Source organism: Triturus cristatus, chromosome 5_2 (genome assembly GCF_964204655.1).
Source record: "Triturus cristatus chromosome 5_2, aTriCri1.1, whole genome shotgun sequence".
NCBI lineage: Eukaryota > Metazoa > Chordata > Amphibia > Caudata > Salamandridae > Triturus > Triturus cristatus.
Window position 1 is genome coordinate 216,002,060 of NC_140588.1, and position 21,582 is coordinate 216,023,641.

A 21,582-nucleotide genomic window follows, 5' to 3' on the forward strand; every position below is an offset into this window, starting at 1 on the left:
CACGTCGGCAGGCCGGGGCCCAATCCACTTCCGGTCCCCCTGCTCTACTCTCCGTCAGCGAGAATGGTCCCTCAGGGCCACACTCACCGTCCACATCCAACCGACTGGTCCACTCAGAAGTGCCTGCTTCAGGCAGGAATCAGCAGCCACCAAGCCATGCAGGCCTGCGCTGCTGCTTCGTCCCAGGTGCAGGCCTCTGCCGGCAGTCACCCCCTCCGCTGTGCAGAGTGCAGACTCCGCAGACCGCGTTCTTGAGGCGGTGCAGCCCTTGCGTGGAATTCCACACCGGCTAAGCAGGGGAGGAAGGATCTCCCTCAGGACAGAAGAGGGCTGCCTCTCGATCCCCCACTCCCACTGCATCAGGCCCATCCGGATCACACCGCCCCACAAGCAGCCTCCAATAGAACCTACTCCTTCACCATGAGCTTGTTGAACTCCAGGGCCACGTTATGCCGCTCTGTGAGTTCCTGCAGGCTCGAAGGGTGCTTCGCTGTACCTGGAGTACTGCCTTGCCCCCGAACCTCTCTTCCTTTCTGAGACCTCCTGTAAGACTGTTGTTGATTCTGGATGAAGGAGTATCCTTGATTGTATCCAGACTGTCTTTGAGGATAATATGAATGTGTCTGACCTCCACACTGATTGAATCCTGCTCTGAAGTTTTGTGATCTTCATGAGCAACGAAAACTAGACATCCCAAAACTCTGATACTGCCATAGAAGAAATTCTTTGACCAGACTGTCAAAGGGTTTGCTATCCTTGTCTGGCGGACTACATAATGACGTTATTGGGGTCTTTTGATACAGAGTATGATCCATCACGCGATTGTCTTTTTCTGTAGGGCCCGTCCCTTCTACGCTCCGCCGTACTCCAAGAAGAGTTGGTCGTCCACCTGTAGCTCATTTTAGGTCCAGACAGTAAAGTCGCTCCTCTTCTTTGGAGGGATGAGGCGGAGCATAAAAAGTAGGCGTAAAGATGGATTGGATTGGCCTAGGTGAAATGGAGTGACTACTTTAGGACGAATGGAAGCCTCCTGTGCGAAGCATCAGTTTGTCTGGGTAGATGTTAAGTTAAGGAGGCTTGGATGACAAGGTCTGAAGCTCACTGACCCTCCAAGGCAGATGTTATTACCACCAGGACGGCCATCTCGATGGTAAGGAGCCTGAGTGGACAATTATGCAGAGGCTCAAAGGGAGTGCACATAAGAAAAGTGAGCACGAGATTGAGGACCCACTGGGGCATAATAAAGGGAAAAGGTGGAAACAAAAGCTATAAACCTTTCAGAAATCTATTTAAAATAGGGGGTTTTGAAGGGGGATGGCTGATCTGGCAACTGAAAAAAAGCTGGGGAAAAAAAAAAAAAGAAATAGCAGAGAAATAGCCCTTCATAGTGCCCAGAGCAGAGTCCTGATGGGCAACGGAAAGGATTAACAGGAGAATCTGAGATGGGGAGCAGAAAGTGGATCAATTTGTCTTTTTGTACACAAATTTTGCCCAACGGCAGGCGTAAATCGTCTTGGTGGAGAGATGGCTGACTGTCAAGATAAGGTAATAGACTTCGGGAGGATGGTCGAAACCTGGCAACTATAGCCGCTCGATCTTCATGCAAGGCTGCAGAGCATTGACTGATTTGGGTGGAGAACCCTTCCCTGCGACAGAAGATCCTCCCAAAGGAGCAGCTTGATCAGAGGACCGATGACCTGCTCAACAGCTATGGATATCAGACTCTCCGTTCCCAATCCTAGGGTACAAGGATGACTTGGCCCCGGTCATTCCTGATCTTCTTAAAAAATCCAGGCAGGATTGGTATAGGCAGAATGGCGTTAAGGAGGCCTATGCTCCACTCAAGACAAAAAGTGTCTTTGGGCGAGAGCCGACTTGGAAACTCCAGCGCGCAGAACTGTTGACATTGCTTGATCTAAAGCAAGGCTCTCCCGACTGCTGAAAGTGACCATGCACCACCTCCAGATGGAGATGCCATTTCTGATCCGCAAGGCATCTTCAGCTGAGTTTGTCCACTCTGGCATTCAGAGAACCCGCCAGATGTTGAACCACCAGGGATGTGTTCTGCTGTGCCAGCCATGTTCAGAGACGCAGGGCCTCTTGACAAAAGATCCTCGACCCTACACCGCCCTGTTTGTTGCAGTACCACATGGCGGTAGTGTTGTCTGTGAACACTTGCACCAGCCTTCCCTGTATAGAGGGGAGAAAGGTTTTCAATGCCAATCAGATCACTTGAAGCTCCAACAGGTTGATATGGAGTCTGGATTCTGCCGGAGACCAGAGTTCTCTGATCTCCACCTCTCCCAGATGGCTGTCCCGTCGCAGGAGACACGCATCTGTCACTACTGTGAGAGCTGGTTGAGGAAGGGAGATGGGTCTGCCGCTGGCCCAATCGCGGTCCGTTAATCACCACTGTTGATGTTTTGCAGTTCCCTTCGAGATCTGGACCATGTTAGAGAGATTACCCCGATGCTGCGTCCTATGGAACTTCAGGTTCCACTGCAGGGCCTGCATATGCACAGGCATGTGTCACCAGCAGGATGCAATGTGGCCCATTAGCCTCAGAGTCAGTCTCACTGAAATCAAGGATATAGGCTGAAACATCGGTGTCATAGCCGAATATCCTGGACTCACTGTTTGGGAGGAAAGGCCTGAAACTGCACCATGCCCAGAACAGCTCTGATGAAAGGGAACATCTGAGAGGGAGTCAGGTGTAACTTCGGCACGTTGATGGTGAACCCCAGCGAATGCAGGAAGTCTGCAGTAGTCTGGAGGTGGGAGACGACAGCATGTGGCGAGCCCATTATCTTCCACTGGGTACAGCTTCCGAATGGGTTGGACTGGATTATAGGCCGCCTCTGTTCTAGAGGTGGCGGATATTCTGGCCATATATACAGTGATTACAAATCACTGCGATTTTTTGGGAAAATTGAGGATTTTCATTCAGGAGGACATAATAGAGAATTGTACGTAAAAGAAATTTGGAGGATATACAGAATCGGGATGCAGAGGGGATTTTCCTTGCAGTCATGCCGGGACCAAGTACAACGGGTTTGGAGACAAGTTGATTCCCAGGAACACAGCCCTGATGCAGTTGTGGGGAACACCCTAAACGACGAAACACGTGTTCGCTGGTTGGGCTACCAAAAAGGAAGAAAATTAAAGACAAAGAAAAATATACAAGAATTGTATTATAATATTGTGACTTTTACTGGGTGAAGTGTGTGCTCGGGCAAAGGTTTTTCATTACGGAGGGATCCTTGTGATCTCATTCTAGGGGATAGGGTGATTCCCCGTTCCTTTGGAGCACCACCATTGAGATATAGATATTTTACTTACACCCGTTAACCAGTGAGCGCAAGTGCAACCAGTATATTATCACCCAACAGGACGGAGCTATAATATATAGCTATGCACATTTAACTTTTTGTGTTTTCTGCAGCAGAGGGAATATGTTTTCACTTTGGCAGACGCCTTTAAAAGCCAAATAAAATTTAGTAGTTCTTTATACCTCATGGACAATCTAGAAACAACATTATTCCACCCTTTTTGAGGCGCAACTTTACGCCTCTTACAACAAAGGGGCTGGTCATAAACAATGCTTGTGAACATTCGTAAATGTATGTATCTGTAGCTGTTCTGTGCATTTTGCATGGCTACTAGCAAAAAACCCTTTACTACTCCTAACACAAAAATTACCATAGTGGATTTTTCAACCTCTCAAGTGCAATTAACAGTTTTAAAATTCGAACTATATTCTAAGATCTCAGATGTGCTATCTAGAGTAACAATAACTGGGTACAAAAATATCTGTGAATGGGAATACGTATGTGTTTAAACAGTTGTTTTGCCATTTTAATCTGTATAATCGAGTGAATGGCTTCTAAAAATAACAGTGGCCTGACTTTGAATTTATGAATAAGAGCGTTAACATTTCGAATATTTGTCACTTACCAGGATAGCCATGAGCTCTAAACATATGGAGTTTCATATTGCTTTTCTGTGTAAATCTCATTGAACAAAAGTCACATTCATAAGGCCTCTCTCCCGTGTGCATTTTCATATGCACCTGCAGCGCACTCTTCTGGTTAAAGGCTTTTTCACATAGATGACACTGAAATGGTCTTTCGCCTAAAAAAAAAGGAGAAAGAAATAAGAAGCTGCCTTTCTACCACTTCTAGGCAGCATTATTAGATTATCTAACTAGCGATACTTAGAAATACAACAAAAATGTGTTAGCCTTGTAAGGAAACGAGCAAGCAAAACATGCTAAACAGGGCCGGACTGGGGAACTAAAAGAAGTCCTGGCAAAGGTGTTCAAACCAGATACGCCTCTTTCCTCTCCTCGCTATTTTCCCATCCATCCTTCTCTTTCTCCTTCCCCTCCCAATTCCTTCCCTGATCTCTTGCTCTACCCATCCCTATTTCTGTTCAAGCCCCATGTGGCATCTACAATTAATCACTGGGAAAAGTGACTGAGACAACAACAGCGCCCCAAGCATTCAGAAACTGGCCCTGCAATGGCCACAGGGTAAAGGCCGATGAACTAAAAAGCCAGCCCTGTCGTGGTGCTAAAATAACATGCACATACAAGTCATGGACCTTTCTTAAATAGTCAGCATTCTTTTTCTCCAACCCCATCTTCTCGAAATCTGCATATATGCAATTAGTTTAAAAACCCATGGCAAGTAATCGACTAAGTAAATCTATATTTTTAATTTGACACCATTTTTAAAAAAAATCTATGAATTTCATGCTCTTCTCCTTAGAGAAGGCTCCCTAAACCATCATCATCAAAAATACCTTATTCATCTCCACTAAGCCATAAAAGTCACAACAAGAAGACAAATACAGTATAAAACTTACTTCATAAACAGAGAATTGTGTTACAAACACGAAAAGCAAGTATTAAAAGGCTTCAGTATGATGACAAAATCGTTCTACAATAAGATCGTACCTTTATAGCACTTGATATGTAATTTAAAACAGCATGAACAAAAGTTTAATTTCCCATGCAGTGCAGATAAGCAAAGGCCCCAGCATGAGATATGGTTTCTAGTGATCGTAGTATTGGCCGAAGAAACAGCCTTCTTTTTGCAGTGTAAAATGTACAAAAAAGCAAAAAGTGCACAGTGTATTGTATTTTGTTGTTTAATGACAATTATATTTGATTGATATGTATTGTAGGTTGTTTTTAAATAATTTTATTTGAAGGATTATGATATGATTTGTGATTTTACCTGTTTTGAAATAATGAGAAAAATATTTTTCTGAATAAAATCTTATTTATATAGATTTTTGACATAGTATTGTATGCTTTAAAATTGTAGAATCAAGGGAATTCTTTTCTTTCCTCTGGTTATAAGTACCTTATTTCCCTTGAGTCTTAAGGGGTCCCTCTCCCTTTTTTTTTTATTGTTTATTGTAAAACCCAATGTTGCCGCCATTCATGTTTCCATTTATACAACCACAAAGTTTCAACAACCTTAAATCAATCTGAACAAATAATTATATAGAATGTACTCTGTGCCAGTATGGAATTTTCACAAAAGACAACAGGCACTAAAAGTGCCTTTACATTGTCGATAGCTGTCTCCACACTCAAATCATGTGTTGGAGGATTAATGTATTGCACAAGTGTGCTTATTTTCCCCAAATTCTCTGCGATATAAATAACACAATTTATCGTCCAATTCATTGAGAACAAGCATAAGTCATAAAAGTGTCTAATGCATCAACATTGCTACTAATGTAATAAAAACCATCATACGGGGCAAGTGCCCATTAATACCCTTTGTTTTACATATGTCTGAAATTCCTACTGATTATAAGCAGATCGAACGTAGTGTTAAAGTGCAGTGTAAATAAGTGAAACTTTAAAAACATAGGTAAAACAATATAAGCAGGAGTGGATTTAGATAGTAAAAATCTAAAGCAAAATCATTGGGATTACGAACCATAAACTAACAAAGTCACATAAAATGTTCTTCATGGTTAAAATTAATAAGTGGACATGTAAATCTTCCTCAGTGTTGAAACCACTGGGAATCTTAGAATTAAATCAAAGTCTTTAAGCATAGGATTAGCACAGCTCGGCATGGATAGCACCTTGGTAAAAAAAAAAAAAAAGAAATGCAGAAATTGGAGGTGAGCAAATTTAGAGTGTCGATGTTGTTGAGAGTGCTCTATACTGGAGCAGCGTTTCACCTAAACTTGAGAACTACCCAGAGATCTCTGCTTCTTTTTTGCATAATTTATGCTTTACTCTATGACTGAAAGGGTTTTGTTTTGACTTATACTGGGTGCTACCTTGTGTCTGGACAAAGCTATATATCTCTGAAGAGCTCTAATGAGAACGAAACACGTGTCAGGGGTTGCTTTTATTAATTTCAGGTTGGCTTGGATGGTATTTTACCGCTCCAAAGCTGTAATACTGTGCCTGAAGTGGTAAAAGGCTTTGGCCATTTTACAGCTCGGCATAGATAGCACTGTGCTAATCCTTTGCTTGAAGACTTTGCTGTAGAAATGGCAAAAGACTTTGCCCCTTTCTATCTCAGCGTGGATGGCACTGTGCTAATCCTACGCTTACAGACTTTGATAGAAAAGCAGACATTTGAGGTGAGCAAAATTAGAGTGTCGCTGGTGTTAAGAGTGCTCTATACTGGAGCTGCTTTCAACCTAAATTTGAGAACTACAACAAAGATTAAAGTAACATTATAGCTAGGTAAATATGTAAGTGACAACATTAGCGTTTTGAACCTAAAAAAGAAAAAACAAGTCACAGAAATTCACTAGTTATAGGTAGCAGAGCTAATTATAACATGTTCCCACCCATGAACTGCTTATGACGTCACACATTACACCAGTCATATGTTTAATGACATAATTTATGACATCACTGATGCCATCTCAAACGACAATTGATGACATCACGGATGACATCATCCAAACTTCTTTTGCACACATGTTCTATAAACTAATATGGCATTAGAGGCCTGAAAATAAGTCAGGGGTCAGGGGTTTATGGCACGACAACTGACGCAGGTCTTGCCGTCGTGATCGAGGTACCAGAGGCAGACAAAGTGTGGGTCTGTCCCCAACATTTGCCAGTGACAGGTGCCACAGGGCTTAAAACCAGCCTTCCTCAAGGGCATTCATTCCACACCAGGAGACAATGTCTTAAAAATGTTTAACAAGAAGTCAAAAAAAGGGGGTAGCTATTCTCCGGATCGGTGCTGACTGGTGCGGAAAGAAAACAACTGATGTCAGAGTGCTGGGAAGGAGTCTATAGAGCCTCCGCATGTGTCACTTCCAGCTCAGATACAGCCGCCATGTGGAGCTGAACGACACCACCTACTGGCGTGCAGATGTACTGCTCACAAACAAATTCCCGGATTCAATCTAACGCCTGGGGATATTTCTAATGTAAGGAATCTGTGGCTAGAAGTCTATATCAGATAAGTGTTTACTCTATTGAGAGAGTTTACTCTGTATCTCACAGTTTGCAGACAGTGAAACTCTCATAAGAAATACACCACAGAGTATTAAAGAAGAAGTTACTTACCTTTCGTAACAACGTATCTGTAAGAGACATATGTTAGGTTTAGATTTCTAACCTTAGAATTACCCCCAGGTGTTGGAGTGGATCTGGATAATTATTTCTTAGCACTTCCCCTGCCGGTAGGTGGTTGGCGTCAGTAGACTCTGCGTCCGTTGTTGTCGTCGTGGTGGCCGGGATGACGTCACGGTGCCTACTTGGATGCCGTCCCTGCGTGCTGACTTCAGTTCTGACATGACTCCTCGCCAGAAGCGCAGAACCATGAAAGACACTGGCCACTGCTGCGCAACAACTAGGGCCCTGCAAGGGAGTCCCTATCCCCAGAAGTCAGTTTGCAGAGCGGGAATGATGGGTGGGGCGGTAAGGAATCTATAACTAACAAATGTCTCTTACAGATATATTGTTACCGAAGGTAAGTAACTTGTTCATCTGAAAGAGACAGTTTATATTCCTTACCTCAGAATAGATACCCCAGAAATACCAACCCTGGAGGATGGTCTGCATACAAAGTTCACACCAGAAAGTCCTGGAAAACTGAATTGGCAAAATAGCCGTCCCTCTGGACTTGGCTGTCCAGGCAGTAATGTCTGGTGAACATATGCAAGGATGCCCATGTGGCTGCCTGACAGATTCCAAGAAGTGCTACTCCACATGCCAATGCAGTGGTTGCTGCCGTAGCTCTAGCGGAGGGAGCACGTAACCCCACTGGAGGTTCCTTTTTCACTATAGCATAGCAGATCTTTATGCAAAGGACAACCCATCAAGAGATGGTACGTTTTTGAGCATCCCGGGCTTTTTTGGCACCTACCTAGCCAACGAAAAGATGATCATCCAATCGGCAGTCCTTTGTGCGGTCAAGGTACAAAGATAGCACACATTTAGGGTCCAGATGGTGGAGTCTCTCCTCCTCCTTGGAAGGGGGTGGGAAAAAGGTGGGCAAAGTGATAATTTGTCCAATGTAAAATGGTGAAATCACTTTAGGAAAGAACAAAGGCTTTGTCCTAAGCACCACTTTGTCCCAATGAACAGAGAAGAAAGGAGGCTTAGAAAATAGAGCTTGAAGCTCACTCACTCTACGAGCAGAGGTGATGGCAACAAGGAAGGCAGTTTTTAGAGTGAGGAGCCTGAGGGGACAGTTGTGAAGAGGCTTGAAGGGAACACACATAAGATAAGTTAAACAAGGTTCAAGTCCCACTGGGGCATTATGAAGGGAGAAGGAGGAAAGAGATGAATAATGTCCTTAAAGAATCTATTTACAATAGGAGACTTGAATAGGGATGGCTGATGGCTGATCTGGTAGCAGAAATAGCTGCAAGGTAGCCTTTAAGAGTGCCCAGGGCAGAGCCCTGCTGTGCTAAAGTAAGTAGATAGAGAAGGACCTCTGAAAGAGGGGCAGAGAGGGGATCAACCATGCCACAAACTTGTTCCATCAACAGGTGCATACCGTTTTCATGGAGGGACGCCTGGCTGCCAAGATGACTTTACAGACTTCAGGTGGAAGTTCAAAAGCTGCCAACTGTTGCCGCTCAATCTCCACGCAAGGAGGTGGAGGCTGGACAGGTTCGGGTGAACCATCCCCTGCTGTTGTAGATCCTCCCGAAGGGGCACTCTGATTGAAGGATCGATCGCCATGCTCAAGAGCTTGGGGTACTAGAGTCTTCGTGCCCAGTTCGGAGGCACAAGAATAACTTGGTCTCGGTTGCACTTGATCTTCATCAGCACTCGGGGCAGAAGTGGTATAGACAGAAAGGCGTACAGGAGGCTGCAACTCCACTCGCAACGAATAGCGCTGTGAGCAGAATTGCTGACATTGTGTGTTCTACTCGGTGGCGAACAGATCTAACCAAGGCTCTCCCCACAAATTTCCTTGCACCACCTCCGAGTGAAGATGCCATTCGTGATCTACCAAGCCCCGACAGCTGAGTTTGTCCGCCCTGGTGCTCAGGGAACCCACCAGGTGTTGAACCATGCCATGATGTTCCAGCCATGCCCAGAGGTGAAGAGCCTCTTGACATACGGTCCACGACCCCACCCCGCCCTGTTAGTTGCAGAACCACATTGCGGTGGTGTTGTCTGTGAACACTTGCACCACCTTCCCTTTCAGAGAGAGAAGAAATGCGTTCTGTGCCAGGCAGATCACCCGGAGCTCCAACAGGTTGAAAAAGAGCTCGGACTCTGACGCATCTGTCACTACTGTGAGGTCTGGATGGGGCAGGGAGAGGGATCTGCCTGACCGAAGATGGGTTTGTTAACCACCACTGTAGTTGTTGGGCAATTCCCTCCGAGATCAGGACGTAGTCGGAAAGATTCCCCTGATGCTGCACCCACTGGTACTTCAGGTCCCACTGCAGAGCCCACACATGCCATCTGGCATGACCCACCAGCAGGATGCCATGAGGCCCAGCAGCCTCAGGGTCATTCTCACTAAAATCCAGGATAAAGGCTGAAACATCGGTATTATAGCCAGAATATCCTGGACTCGCTGCTCGGGAGTATATGCCCGAAACTGCACTGTATCCAGAACAGCTACAATGAAAGGGAGCGTCTGAAAGGGAGTCATGTGTGACTTCGGCACGTTGATAGTGAACACATAGCCAATGCAAGAGGTCCGTCATAGTCTGGAGATGGGAGACGACAGTCTGGGGTGAGCCCACCTTCAACAGCCAGTCATTGAGATAGGGGAAGACTGGAACACCTGATCTCCGCAGATGAGCAGACAGGACTTGAGCCAACGTGAGCATTTTTTGAACTTCTCCTTGCGGAGGAAGCTGCTGAGGGCCCTAGGGTCTAGGATAGGATGCAGAACTTTGTCTTTGTGTGGCACCAGAAAGTGGGGTGCGAGGGTGGACTGGCCCGCCGATGGCTCCCAGACCGGCGAGATCGCTGGGTCCCACGTCCGCGACCACGCAGATGCTGGGCAGCTTGCGTGAACCGGTGGCTAGACTGGGCCGGATGTGGCTGGGCGCCCCTTCGGTAGCTACAAAAGGGACAAAAACCAGACTGTAGTGGACAAGAAGGCACACCGAGGCCCACAGATCTGGCCATAGCCCAAGAATCTTTAAAGCGCTCCAGTGCCGGGTCTGCTTTGTCGCCAAAGAGACGACGGCCATCAAAAGGCATGTCCATCAAGGTAGACTGGACATCCCCTGAAAAGCCAGATGTCCTCAACCAGGCATAGCGCCGAAGGCCTACCGACGTGGCAATCGTTCTGAGTCGGTGGTATCCAGTCCACATCTTATTGTAATTTTTGGCTGTGCCCCTCCCATCCACCACTGCCTGGGAGAGAACGGCCTGGGTCTCCTATGGGCAGTGAGGCAGCACTTGCGCAACCGAGTCCCAGATGCTATGGGAGTATCGGCCCTAGAGGCACGCCATATTCACAGACCGCAGGGGGAACAGAAGGGAATGCACCCTTGGAGGAAGAGGCTTGGGCAACCAAGCTCTCGGGGGAAGGGTGTTGGGTGAGGAAAACTGGGTTGCCCGGGGCCGGGCGGCAGCGAACGTCCTTTCCGCAAGAGCCCCTGTACTGGGCTTGGACCAGGTGCCCAGAGGACGTCAGTGAGGGCTTCATTGAAGGGCAATAGGGGTTCGGAAGTAGATGCCGCAGGTTGTCGCACCTCTGTCAGGAGGTTAGTCCTGATCGTCACTGAAGGGAGCTCAAGACCTCTGCCTCCCTTCTCACCACCACAGAATAGGACGCTCCCTCCTACGTAGCCATGTTAGGGGGAGAAAGCATGCCAAGGTCTGGAGAAGTGTCCAAACCACTGGCGTCACCCAGGTCATCTCTCCAGTCTGGCTCTTCTAGCTGGTCTGCTAAAGGGTCCAGTAACCCCTACAAGTCCTCAACACCACCTTCTGGGTGATGGAGATGGCGAACACCAGGGATGAACAGGGGAACTAAAGAACCCTCAGCCGTCAGATCAGACATCGATCCGGCTCCATCTCGGGGGGTGAGGATGGAGACGGCGTTGACCGGGGGCATGGTCAGCATAGGGGCGTCGTCGCTGGGATAGACGCCGGGGCAGGTCGGGCAAGATCGATCTGCGCCGGTCTGGTTCCAAGCCTTGATCCTGGTGGGCCCTCTGGTGCTGGAGCCACTAGCATCGAAGGCCCAGGATCCCAGACCGGCTCCCTGTGGGCCTGAAGGCATGCCAGCGGAGTCGGGCTGCCCAAAGAGGAGGTGGAGGGCCTTGTAGAACTTATGAAGTTGGGCAGGGGACACTTCGGCTCCCGGAAAAGGGGGGGGAGGCGCGTAGTCGTCCCTGAAGGGGGCACCGAAGACGGAGCCTTAGAGCGACAACGTTCCAGATCCCGTGTCACGTCAGCTGACCAACGGGGAGAAGGCAAAGAGCGAAGGTGCTTCTTTGCCTTCTTCTTGTGCTTGAAGACTTTGAGTGTGACGAGATGTGGGGGCTTTGCGAGCGACCTCGAGACCTTACTCAATTCAACTTATTTTATTATGATTTGGAATTCCGAAGAATTCCACATAAAAATACATCTTAAGAACAACATTACACTCCATAAATATTACCAGTACTAAATTCATCATAACTTATCTAAAAGCACAAATAAGCATATCGATAGCAGCCATTCTATAGATTTTCGAATGCCAAGAGAGTTGAACCATAAAAAAAATCAATTTTACCCTAGATGAATACTTGCGGACTTGTATAAAATGTATTATCTAATATCATTAAACTTTCAGAATTAAAACCTTATCATAAAATGTGAGAATTTGACAATTCGCTCTACAGTACTAGATAACGAGCAAAGTAGCCATGTGATTAAAAACGATAATTTGTCTACTCACTAAACAGTACAGGATAATCAGCAGCATAATAGCAGTGCAAGAGTATTTACATACTTTAAAGGGCCATTTTCGACATGAAACGCACGATAATTAGCAGCAAAACAAGGGTTTACTAAAGTGCAAGCGATCACACAGGACACGTAACTAGCAGCAAAAAAGTTTGTAGAAAGTGCACGTGCTCAGTTGCGTACATAATAAATCGGCCTCTTCTGTTCCTTAACCTTAAGGCTGAAAGGTCAACAAATGCAAGTGCTCAGAACATACGTATTAAATCGATCATTACTGCTCTAATATATATTTAAAAATGGTTTTAAAAAATTACAATTTTTAAAACTCATTAGTTCAGATGGGGGTGAGAGCAGACAGTTCCAGGCCTCTTATGCTGTGGCGATATTATACTTTAAAAACAATTCCTTAGGTATCTGCGACGTTTTGAATGTAATGCGGGACAGACGAATAGGACATGATTTAAGTCTTGTATACATGAAGAACAAGTTACTTACCTTCGGTAACGATATATCTGTAAGAAACATTAGTTAGTTAGATTCCTTACCTTAGAATATTCCCAGGCGTCAGGCTGGATCCGGAAAGATTTTCCGTCAGCAATACTCTTGTGTGTCGCTAGGCGTCGTCTGCGGCTCCGCGTCTGTCGTTGTGATCGCCGGGATGACGTCGGAGTACTTAGACGCCGCCCTCGCGTGCTGACGTCAGTTCTTGTACATAGCTTCCCGCGCCAGGAACGCAGAGCCATGCAAGAGAACGACACTGGTGCCATGAATCTAGGGCCCTGAAAGGGATGACCTTAACCCTAGATATTAGTTCGCAGAACGGGGAAGATGGGTGGGGCGGTAAGAAATCTAACTAACTAATGTTTCTTACAGATATATCGTTACCGAAGGTAAGTAACTTGTTCATCTGAAAGAAACACGTTAGTTAAATTCCTTACCTTAGAATAGATACCCCAGCAATACCAACCACGGTGGTGGGGCTGCGAACCAAGATCACACCAGAAAGTCCTAGAGAACGGAACGGCCAAAGAAGCCGTCTCTCCGGACTTGGCTGTCCAGACAGTAATGCTTGGCTAACGTGTGTATCGAGGCCCACGTTGCTGCCTGACAAATGTCCTGCAAAGGGACTCCCCATCCCAGGGCAGTAGTAGCTGCTGTGGCCCGAGTGGAATGGGCCCTCAGCCCCACAGGAGGTTCCTTCTTAGCTAAGGAATAACAGGCCTTAATGCACAAAACGACCCACCGAAAGATGGTTCGCCCCTTCTTAGCGCCCACGTAGCCAACAAAGAGTTGGTCGTCCACCCAGAACTGTTTTGTGCGGTTCAGATAGAAGGACAGTGCTCGTTTTGGGTCCAGTCGGTGGAGCCTCTCTGCTCTTTCAAGGGAGGCGGAAAGAAGGTGGGCAGTGTAACAGACTGGCCGATGTGAAAGGCAGTTACCACCTTAGGGAGAAAGGAAGGACGAGTGCTGAGAACAACCTTGTCCTGATGGACAGAAAGGAAAGGAGGCTTAGAAGATAGAGCCTGGAGCTCACTCACCCGTCTAGCAGAGGTGATGGCAACCAGGAAAGCAGTCTTAAGAGTGAGAAGACGAAGAGGACAATTATGAAGTGGCTCAAAGGGAGCGCACATCAGATAGGTTAACACCAGGTTCAAATCCCACTGAGGCATTACGAAAGGGACAGAAGGAAACATATGAGTAATGCCTTTAAAGAATCGAGCAACAACAGGGGATTTGAAAAGAGAAGGCTGATCAGGAAGTCGCAAGAAAGCAGAAATAGCTGAAAGATATCCCTTGAGGGTGCCCAGAGCAGAACCCTGCTGGGCCAGGGAAAGAAGAAAGAGGAGAACCTCAGAAAGAGGGGCGGAAAGGGGATCCACAGCCTTTGCTGTGCACCATGCCACAAATTTGTTCCACCTGCAGGCGTATACCGTTTTAGTGGAGGGACGCCTGGCTGCCAGAATGACATCACAGACTTCAGGAGGCAAGTCAAATGGCATCAACTGTCGCCGCTCAATCTCCACGCATGGAGGTGGAGGCTGGGCAGGTTCGGGTGGAGGACCGTCCCCTGTTGTTGCGAAAGAAGGTCCTCCTGAAGAGGCAGTCGAATCGGGGGATCGATTGATAGACTGAGTAGCTCGGGATACCAGTATTTTCTTGCCCAATCCTAGCTACAAGGATGACTTGGGCCCGGTTGCACCTGATCTTCAGCACCCTGGGCAGAAGTGGTATAGGCGGAAAGGCGTACAACAGACCGCAACTCCACTCGCGACGAAAAGCGTCTCCGAGCGAATGCTGCCTTGGAAATTCCAACTCGCTGAACTGATGACATTTCGCGTTCTCTTCGGTGGTGAATAGATCTAACCAAGGCTCTACTCACTGCCGAAAGAGGCCTTGCGCCACGCCCGAGTTCAGACGCCATTCGTGATCCATCATGCACCGGTGGCTGAGTTCGTCCGCCTTGGAGTTCAGAGAGTCCGCCAGGTGTTGCACCACCAGGGTGATGCCCTGATGTTTCAGCCATGTCCAGAGGCGCAGAACCTCCTGACAAAGGGTCCACGATCCCACCCGCCCTGTTTGTTACAATACCACATGGCGGTGGTGTTGTCCGTGAACACCTGCACTACACTTCCCCGAACAGAGGTAAGGAATGCCTTCAGTGCAAGCCAGATCGCCCGCAGCTCCAGTAGGTTGATATGGAGCCGGGACTCCGCCGGAGACCAGAGGCCTCTGATCTCCGCCTCTCCCATGTGGCCCCCCCATCCCAGGAGGGACGCATCCGTCACCACTACGTGCTCCGGTTGGGGTAGGGAGAGGGATCTGCTACTGACCCAATCACGGTCCGTGAGCCACCACTGCAACTGTCTTGCAGTGCTCTCTGAGATCAAGACGTGGTCGAACCGGTTGCCCCGATGCTGGGCCCACTGGAACTTCAGGTCCCACTGCAGAGCCTGCATCCGCCACCTGGCTTGATGTACCAGCAGGATGCAAGAGGCCATAAGACCCAGTAGCCGCAGTACCAACCTGACCGAAACCCGGGATAAAGGCTGAAAGATCGGAATCAGAACCTGAATATCTCGAACCCGCTGTTCCGGAGGATAGACCCGGAACTGCGCCGAGTACAGAATCGCTCCGATGAAAAGAAGCTTCTGGGAGGGACTCAGATGCGACTTCAGCACGTTGATGGAGAACCCCAGCAAATGCATGAGGTCAGCCGTAGTCTGGAGGTGCGAGACGACTGCCTGGGGGAGCCAGTTGTCGAGATAGGGGAAGACTGGAACCCCTAATCTGCGCAGAGGGGCAGATGTAAAGTGAAAGTGCTCGTGGTCCACCGTGAACCGTAGGTAACGCCGGTGGGCCGGCAGGACGGGGATGTGAAAATAAGCGTCCTGCAAGTCCAACGCCACCATCCAGTCTCCAGGGTCCAGGGCAGCCAGAACCTGAGCTAAGGTGAGCATCTTGAACTTCTCCTTCTGGAGGAAGGCGTTGACGTTCCTGAGGTCCAAGATAGGGCGTAGGCCCCCTTTGCCCTTCTTGGGAACCAGAAAGTAGTGGGAATAACAACCCCGACCTACTTCTGGGCCAGGAACGCGCTCGAGGGCCCCCTTGGCCAAGAGGGCCGTAACTTCCTCCTGCAGAAGTTGCAAGTGATTCCCCGACATGCGGTGGTAGTGCGGTGGCATGGCTGGAGGGGTTGTCTTGAAGGGGAGGGAGTAGCCCATTCGGACGATTTGTAGCACCCACCTGTCCGATGTGATGGTACGCCAGTGGAGCAGGTGATGGCGAACTCTGCCTCCCACTGGCGTGGAATGGGCCTGAAAGCTCAGACTAGGAGGGACTTGAGGCGGATGCTGCTGGGGCAGTTGTGGGTTGACCGGCTCTCTGTCCCCCTGCTCTGCCGCTGCAGAATCCACGTCCGCGATCGCGTTGAGGCTGGTTCTGCGGCCTGTGGCTAGACGGACGTGTGGGGGCACCCCTTCCTTGGCCACGAAAGGGGCGAAAAATGGACGTTTGCGGGCGCAGGGCCGAGAGGCCCAAGGACTTGGTCGTAGCCCTGGAGTCCTTAAAGCGCTCCAGCGCATTATCCGCTTTGTCGCCAAAGAGGCAACGGTCATAGAAGGGCATGTCCATGAGGGTGCTCTGGACATCCCCGGAGAAATTCATGGATCTCAGCCAGGCGTGGTGACGAATCGCCACCGTGGTCGCAGTTGCCCTGCCTAGCGAGTCCGTTGTGTCAAGCCCACATCGTATCGAGTACTGTGCCGCATCCCGCCCCTCGGCAAGAGCCTGGGCGAGCCGTGTCCGGGCCTCCTCCGGACACTGGCGCAGCACGTCCGCCACCGTATCCCACAAGGAGTGGGTGTAACGGTCCAAAAGGCATGCGGTGTTGATAGACCGCAACCCCAAACTAAGAGAGGAGAACAGTTTCTTCCCAAACTGTTTCAACCTTTTGGATTCCCGATCCGGGGGAGCGGACGGGAAGGCGGTCTGGGAGGTAGAGGCCTGGATAACCAGGCTCTCAGGCGTGGGCCTCTTCGACTTCTTCTTACTGTGCCTCGACTTACCGGAATGCGAGGACTTCGACCCCGACGGGCGGTGATGGCTACGGAGCCGACTGCCAGATCTCGAGCAGCTTGCCGGACCGCTCCCGCCTAGCCTTCGAGGTCAAGGCCCGGCAGTCGAGGCACGGCTCGGCATCATGGTCGGCCCCAAGGCAGTAGACAAACCGGCGGTGGTGATCCGTGACCGACATCAGGTGGTGACAGGCGTCGCACGGCTTGAATCCAGGCATCCCTACCGGCACCAGGAGTCGAGGTCGACTCGAAATGGGAACCAAAAAAGTTTAGTCAAAAAGTGACTAAAAGGGTGTGCTCTTCCCGGATCTGCGCTTACTGGTGCGGAAAAAAGAAGAACTGACGTCAGCGCGCGAGGACGGCATCTAAGTACTCCGACGACGTCATCCTGGAGGTCGCAACGCCGACGACGGACGCGGAGCCGCAGACAAAGCCTAGCAACGCGCGCAAGAGTATTGCTGACGAAAAATCTTTCCGGATCCAGGCTGACGCCTGGGGATATTCTAAGGTAAGGAATCTAATTAATGTGTTTCTTTTAGATTTATATAAATTACAATATCTTTCCTGTCTAGGAATACCCTCCCAAGCTCCTGTTATAATTCTTAGAGGAAGTAAATTCAGTCTCGGCAGCAGAATCACCCTACGTACTCCATGTTTAAGATTCCATAAAACATAGGGTTTGGGTTTTTTGACAATACTACTCCCCACAATACGGTCATTATTACTATTCTCTGTGCACATTTTAATATCCCTTTCACAAGAGACCCCATAGATTGTTTTCTTAATTCTGACTTTCAGAGCCCTTTTACTGAGGACCGCTGCCTCATCCTCACTTTACTCTTGAACGAGACCGGTAGCTACGCAGAGCTGACCGCCAGGCCTCCAAGTGCATTTGGGACGGCTCCTGCAAAGACTTTGGATTCATGGCCCAGCAGTCGGAGCACGACTTCGGGTTGTGGTCGCGCTCCAGACACCAAAGGCACATGAGGTGCGGCATGCCTCGCAAGGCTTGAACCCGGTCCGACGGTGGGACATCCCTCATGCACCAGGAGCTGAATACACAAAAAAGTTTAGTCAAAGACTGACTAAAGGGGTAGCTCTCTCCGGATCTGCGCTAGGCTGGCACGGAAAAAGAAACAACTGACATCAGCACGCATGGGCGTCAGTATAAGTACACACCGCAACGTCATCCCGTCGTCCACGACGCCGATGATGGACGCGGAGTCAGCCGACACCACCCACCGATGAGCAGGGGTACTGCTAAGAAAAAATTCTCCATATCCAGTCTGACGCCTGGGGGTAATGCTGAGGTAAGGAATCTATAACTAACTGTCTCTTTCAGATAAGTATCTACTAAGAACAATGTACACTCAATGTAACACCTGTATGAGGCTGGCTCAGTATATAGTGTCCACCTATGGTGAGGCACTGTGCACGGAGTTCAGGTAGCCCTTAGTGATAGCGTTTAGGTCCCTGATAGGCAAAGCTCTCAAGGGGTAGCCGTGGAGAGCAGCTAAGGCTTATTCAGCAGGGTGTAAGTCAGTACATTTACTACTGAGTCAGTCAGTAAGCTTTCACAAAAGAAAGAACCACACCAGGTGAGTATAAAAATACTTTGCATTTATTAATACACACTAGACACTAACTTGCTATATCTCCTACCTAGAGATATCAATTACACACAAGAAATACTTAGGAAATAGTTAAGTAGCATAGGAAAACACACATGCCCCAACATGAAGGCCAAACCATATACTAAAATAGTGGGATGCGAAGTGAGTACCAACACGTGACTAGTACCCAAGGATGGAGGACCCTAGGGGAATCACGGAACCACCCAAGGAGAGTAGCCAGTGACCCCAAGCGGCCCAGTTGCAGAGTAGTTACACTGAGTCAAACGTCCATAGGATAACATGAGGTAAGTCCTGGTTGGATTTTACATTTCTAGGACCCTTCTCAAAGGACCTCAGAGGAACCACTTGGATCAAAGAAAGTTGGAGGGGCACCCCACCTGTAGATACCCCGGGAACCAAGATACCTACACAAGGGAGCCCAGGTGCATAGGGATGAAGTGGTGTCGGACCGCCCGTAGATGCCAATGGAGGTTCGTGAAAGATCAGCAGCTACAGAGCCTTGTGGACCAGACCAGTGCAACCATTATGTGGAATTCAGATGAGAAGAAACTGAAAGCAGAGGGGACAGAGTCCAAACCACCCGGAGATGACCAGGAGGCACAGGAGCACAATACAAGCCCTTGTCGGAGGTTCTTGCTGTAGCACAGTGAGGTTGAAGCAGCAACTGTGGAACCCAGGCGACAATATAGGAGCACAAGAGCCATCCACGAGCTGTCCCATGACAATCAACGAGCGCAGGAAGGTCAGTGGCGGGCAGGACCACCAACAAGCCTTGACAAATGCAAACAAAGGATTGCAGGTGAAGATGCTGTGTTGTAGACCAGCAAGGTCAGTGGGACTAACCCATCAAGGATAAGTCAGGGCCGTTCCTCAGCACACAGGAGATCCAGCAGGAATCGATGGAGCCCCCTTGAGGACCCTCTGGTAGCAGGCACAGGGAGTCACAGGGAAGCCTCAACAGCACACAGGAGATGAAGGTCCACGATGCTGAGGAAGCAGGCAGGATGTCGTTCTTGGAGCTGTGCAGTGCTGGTGTTTCTTGGAGCTTGAAGATCTTTCGTGAAGAGAGACAACAAGCCTTGGTAACGGCAAACAGAGAGGCGGTTCATATTGGCTGGAGAGGGATTACAGTCAGCCAAGTTCCAGGGGATACCGGTCAGGCCTCTGGAGAACCCACAAACAACCAATTGTATTGCAAAACCAGGCGATGTCTGTGGGACAATAGATCAGCAAACCGGCCGCCATCGCAGAGGTGCCTGCGGATGAAGGGAGGCGACTCCTTCACTTTACAGGAGATTCCTTCAGGCTTGGATGCAGGCCGAGTCCTTGATGAATCAGAGGATGAATGGCCACGGAGTTGCAGAACTTGGAGAAACAAAGGGACGAACATGCAACAGGAAACTTCCTACCAGGAGCAGTCTTGTCTTGAGTCCTGGCTTGAAGAGCACCAGAGTTCCAGTGTCCACCAGAAGATTCTCTGGACAGTTTTCAGATGACAGTCAGTCTGATCCTGAAGTTGTTGTTGGGACGAATCTAAGGACCCAACCTCAAGGGAGCCCTTAACTAACCCTAATACGCATTTGCAATGCAATCGGTCTTGCATTTGTTAAGGTTAGAACTATTGGCGCTGTAAATGACGATGTTTTTTACTTATGTTGTCCAATGTTATTTTTCTTTCTCAAATTAACACATTTAATTCTTCAAACAGTACTCCACATAATGCTTTTTATATTGTTTGTAACTACATACAATCCCTAGGTTTCAGCTCACCTGGGAGCTGACTGCACAGTCCTGCATTGCCGCCGCCCAGGGGCTGCTTTTCCAGAGCAGGGGGTCTCTTTTAAGATCCAGACAACGATTTTTACAGAGCGAAGCCTGGAGGAGTTTTACAAGCACTATGTTTCCTCTATTAATGTAAGCAGGAGGGAGAAGGAGGTCGACAGTTTACAGCACCTGGAAGCATTTATAGTCTCTGTAATGCAAAATGCTGCTTCATAAAAGAAAGGCCTTCCGACTGACATAATTGGCCCTCAGACAGTTGACAGAGCTACAAAGACAAATTGGGAACTCGAGTCAATTACCTTTAAAGTAGAAGGTTTTATAAAAGTCCATTTGATTCTTGTTTTCACCTTGTAAAGCCCTATCTCAACTGGTATTTAACTCCCCATCCCTCTCGTCAGAAAGATTAGTTACAATCTGAAAACAAAAAACCCGTCAATGTGTTGAATACAAATTCCAATAACACCCTTTAAGAAAATCTCACGTATCCCCTCGATGCTTTAAAGGATATCCGAGATTCTGTCAGTATTTTCTGGTGGCAAGTTCCTAGAACAATAATACAACTAATGACCATTTATAAAGATCACAACACAAAAGGAATTGCTTAAAGCCACTAAAATAACATGCATAGTCATAAGAGCTGGAATTCTCGGGGAGCTCAAGCAAGCGTTTCACATACCTCAGATCCGAGTATGCCATTCCATTGCCAACCTGACCTACAAGGAGACCCATAAGATCAAAAAGGCACGTGTGCATCAGCAGTGTTACTACACTGAATAAACCATCACAAAAACAGGACAGGCTCTTGGTCCGCTGAGCACATAAGATGCAAACAAAATAAAATGTGTTGTACACTGCTGAAACTTTGCAGCACATTACATGAACTACATATACTTAAGAAGCTTTAGCACAGAAAGTAGCTCACTCACAGTGGGTACCCATTAAAAAGAGTGGTTCAGCAACACAGTCTGACCTCCAACTGATTGTTGCAAAGCTGGTTTAGGCAGAGTGAAATCTGAATACAGGTGCCATCTGCTAGGCATGGTCTGGTGGGGAATTCTGAGAGTGCAAGAGAATGCCTAAGCCTGGGTTAAGCGTGAGGCGCTCAACAAGCAATGATTTTTGACAGATTTAAAAAAACACAACAATTGTTTAAAAGGAGATGTACTATTTGTTTTTTCACAACATAAGTTTATTGTTGACAGCCAACACAAGGTTG

The 21,582-nt window shown here is 48.2% G+C and overlaps 1 protein-coding gene across 2 annotated transcripts in view; it reads right to left on the reverse strand.

Moving 5' to 3' along the window:
* Positions 1-21,582, reverse strand: part of ZNF236 (zinc finger protein 236) — a 1,017,074-nt gene that overhangs the window by 28,072 nt on the left and 967,420 nt on the right. For both annotated transcript variants that reach the window (XM_085606997.1, XM_085606996.1), the window contains one exon: positions 3,955-4,131. In XM_085606997.1, coding sequence (XP_085463123.1) covers positions 3,955-4,131 — 177 coding nt within the window. The remainder of the gene's footprint in view (positions 1-3,954; positions 4,132-21,582) is intronic.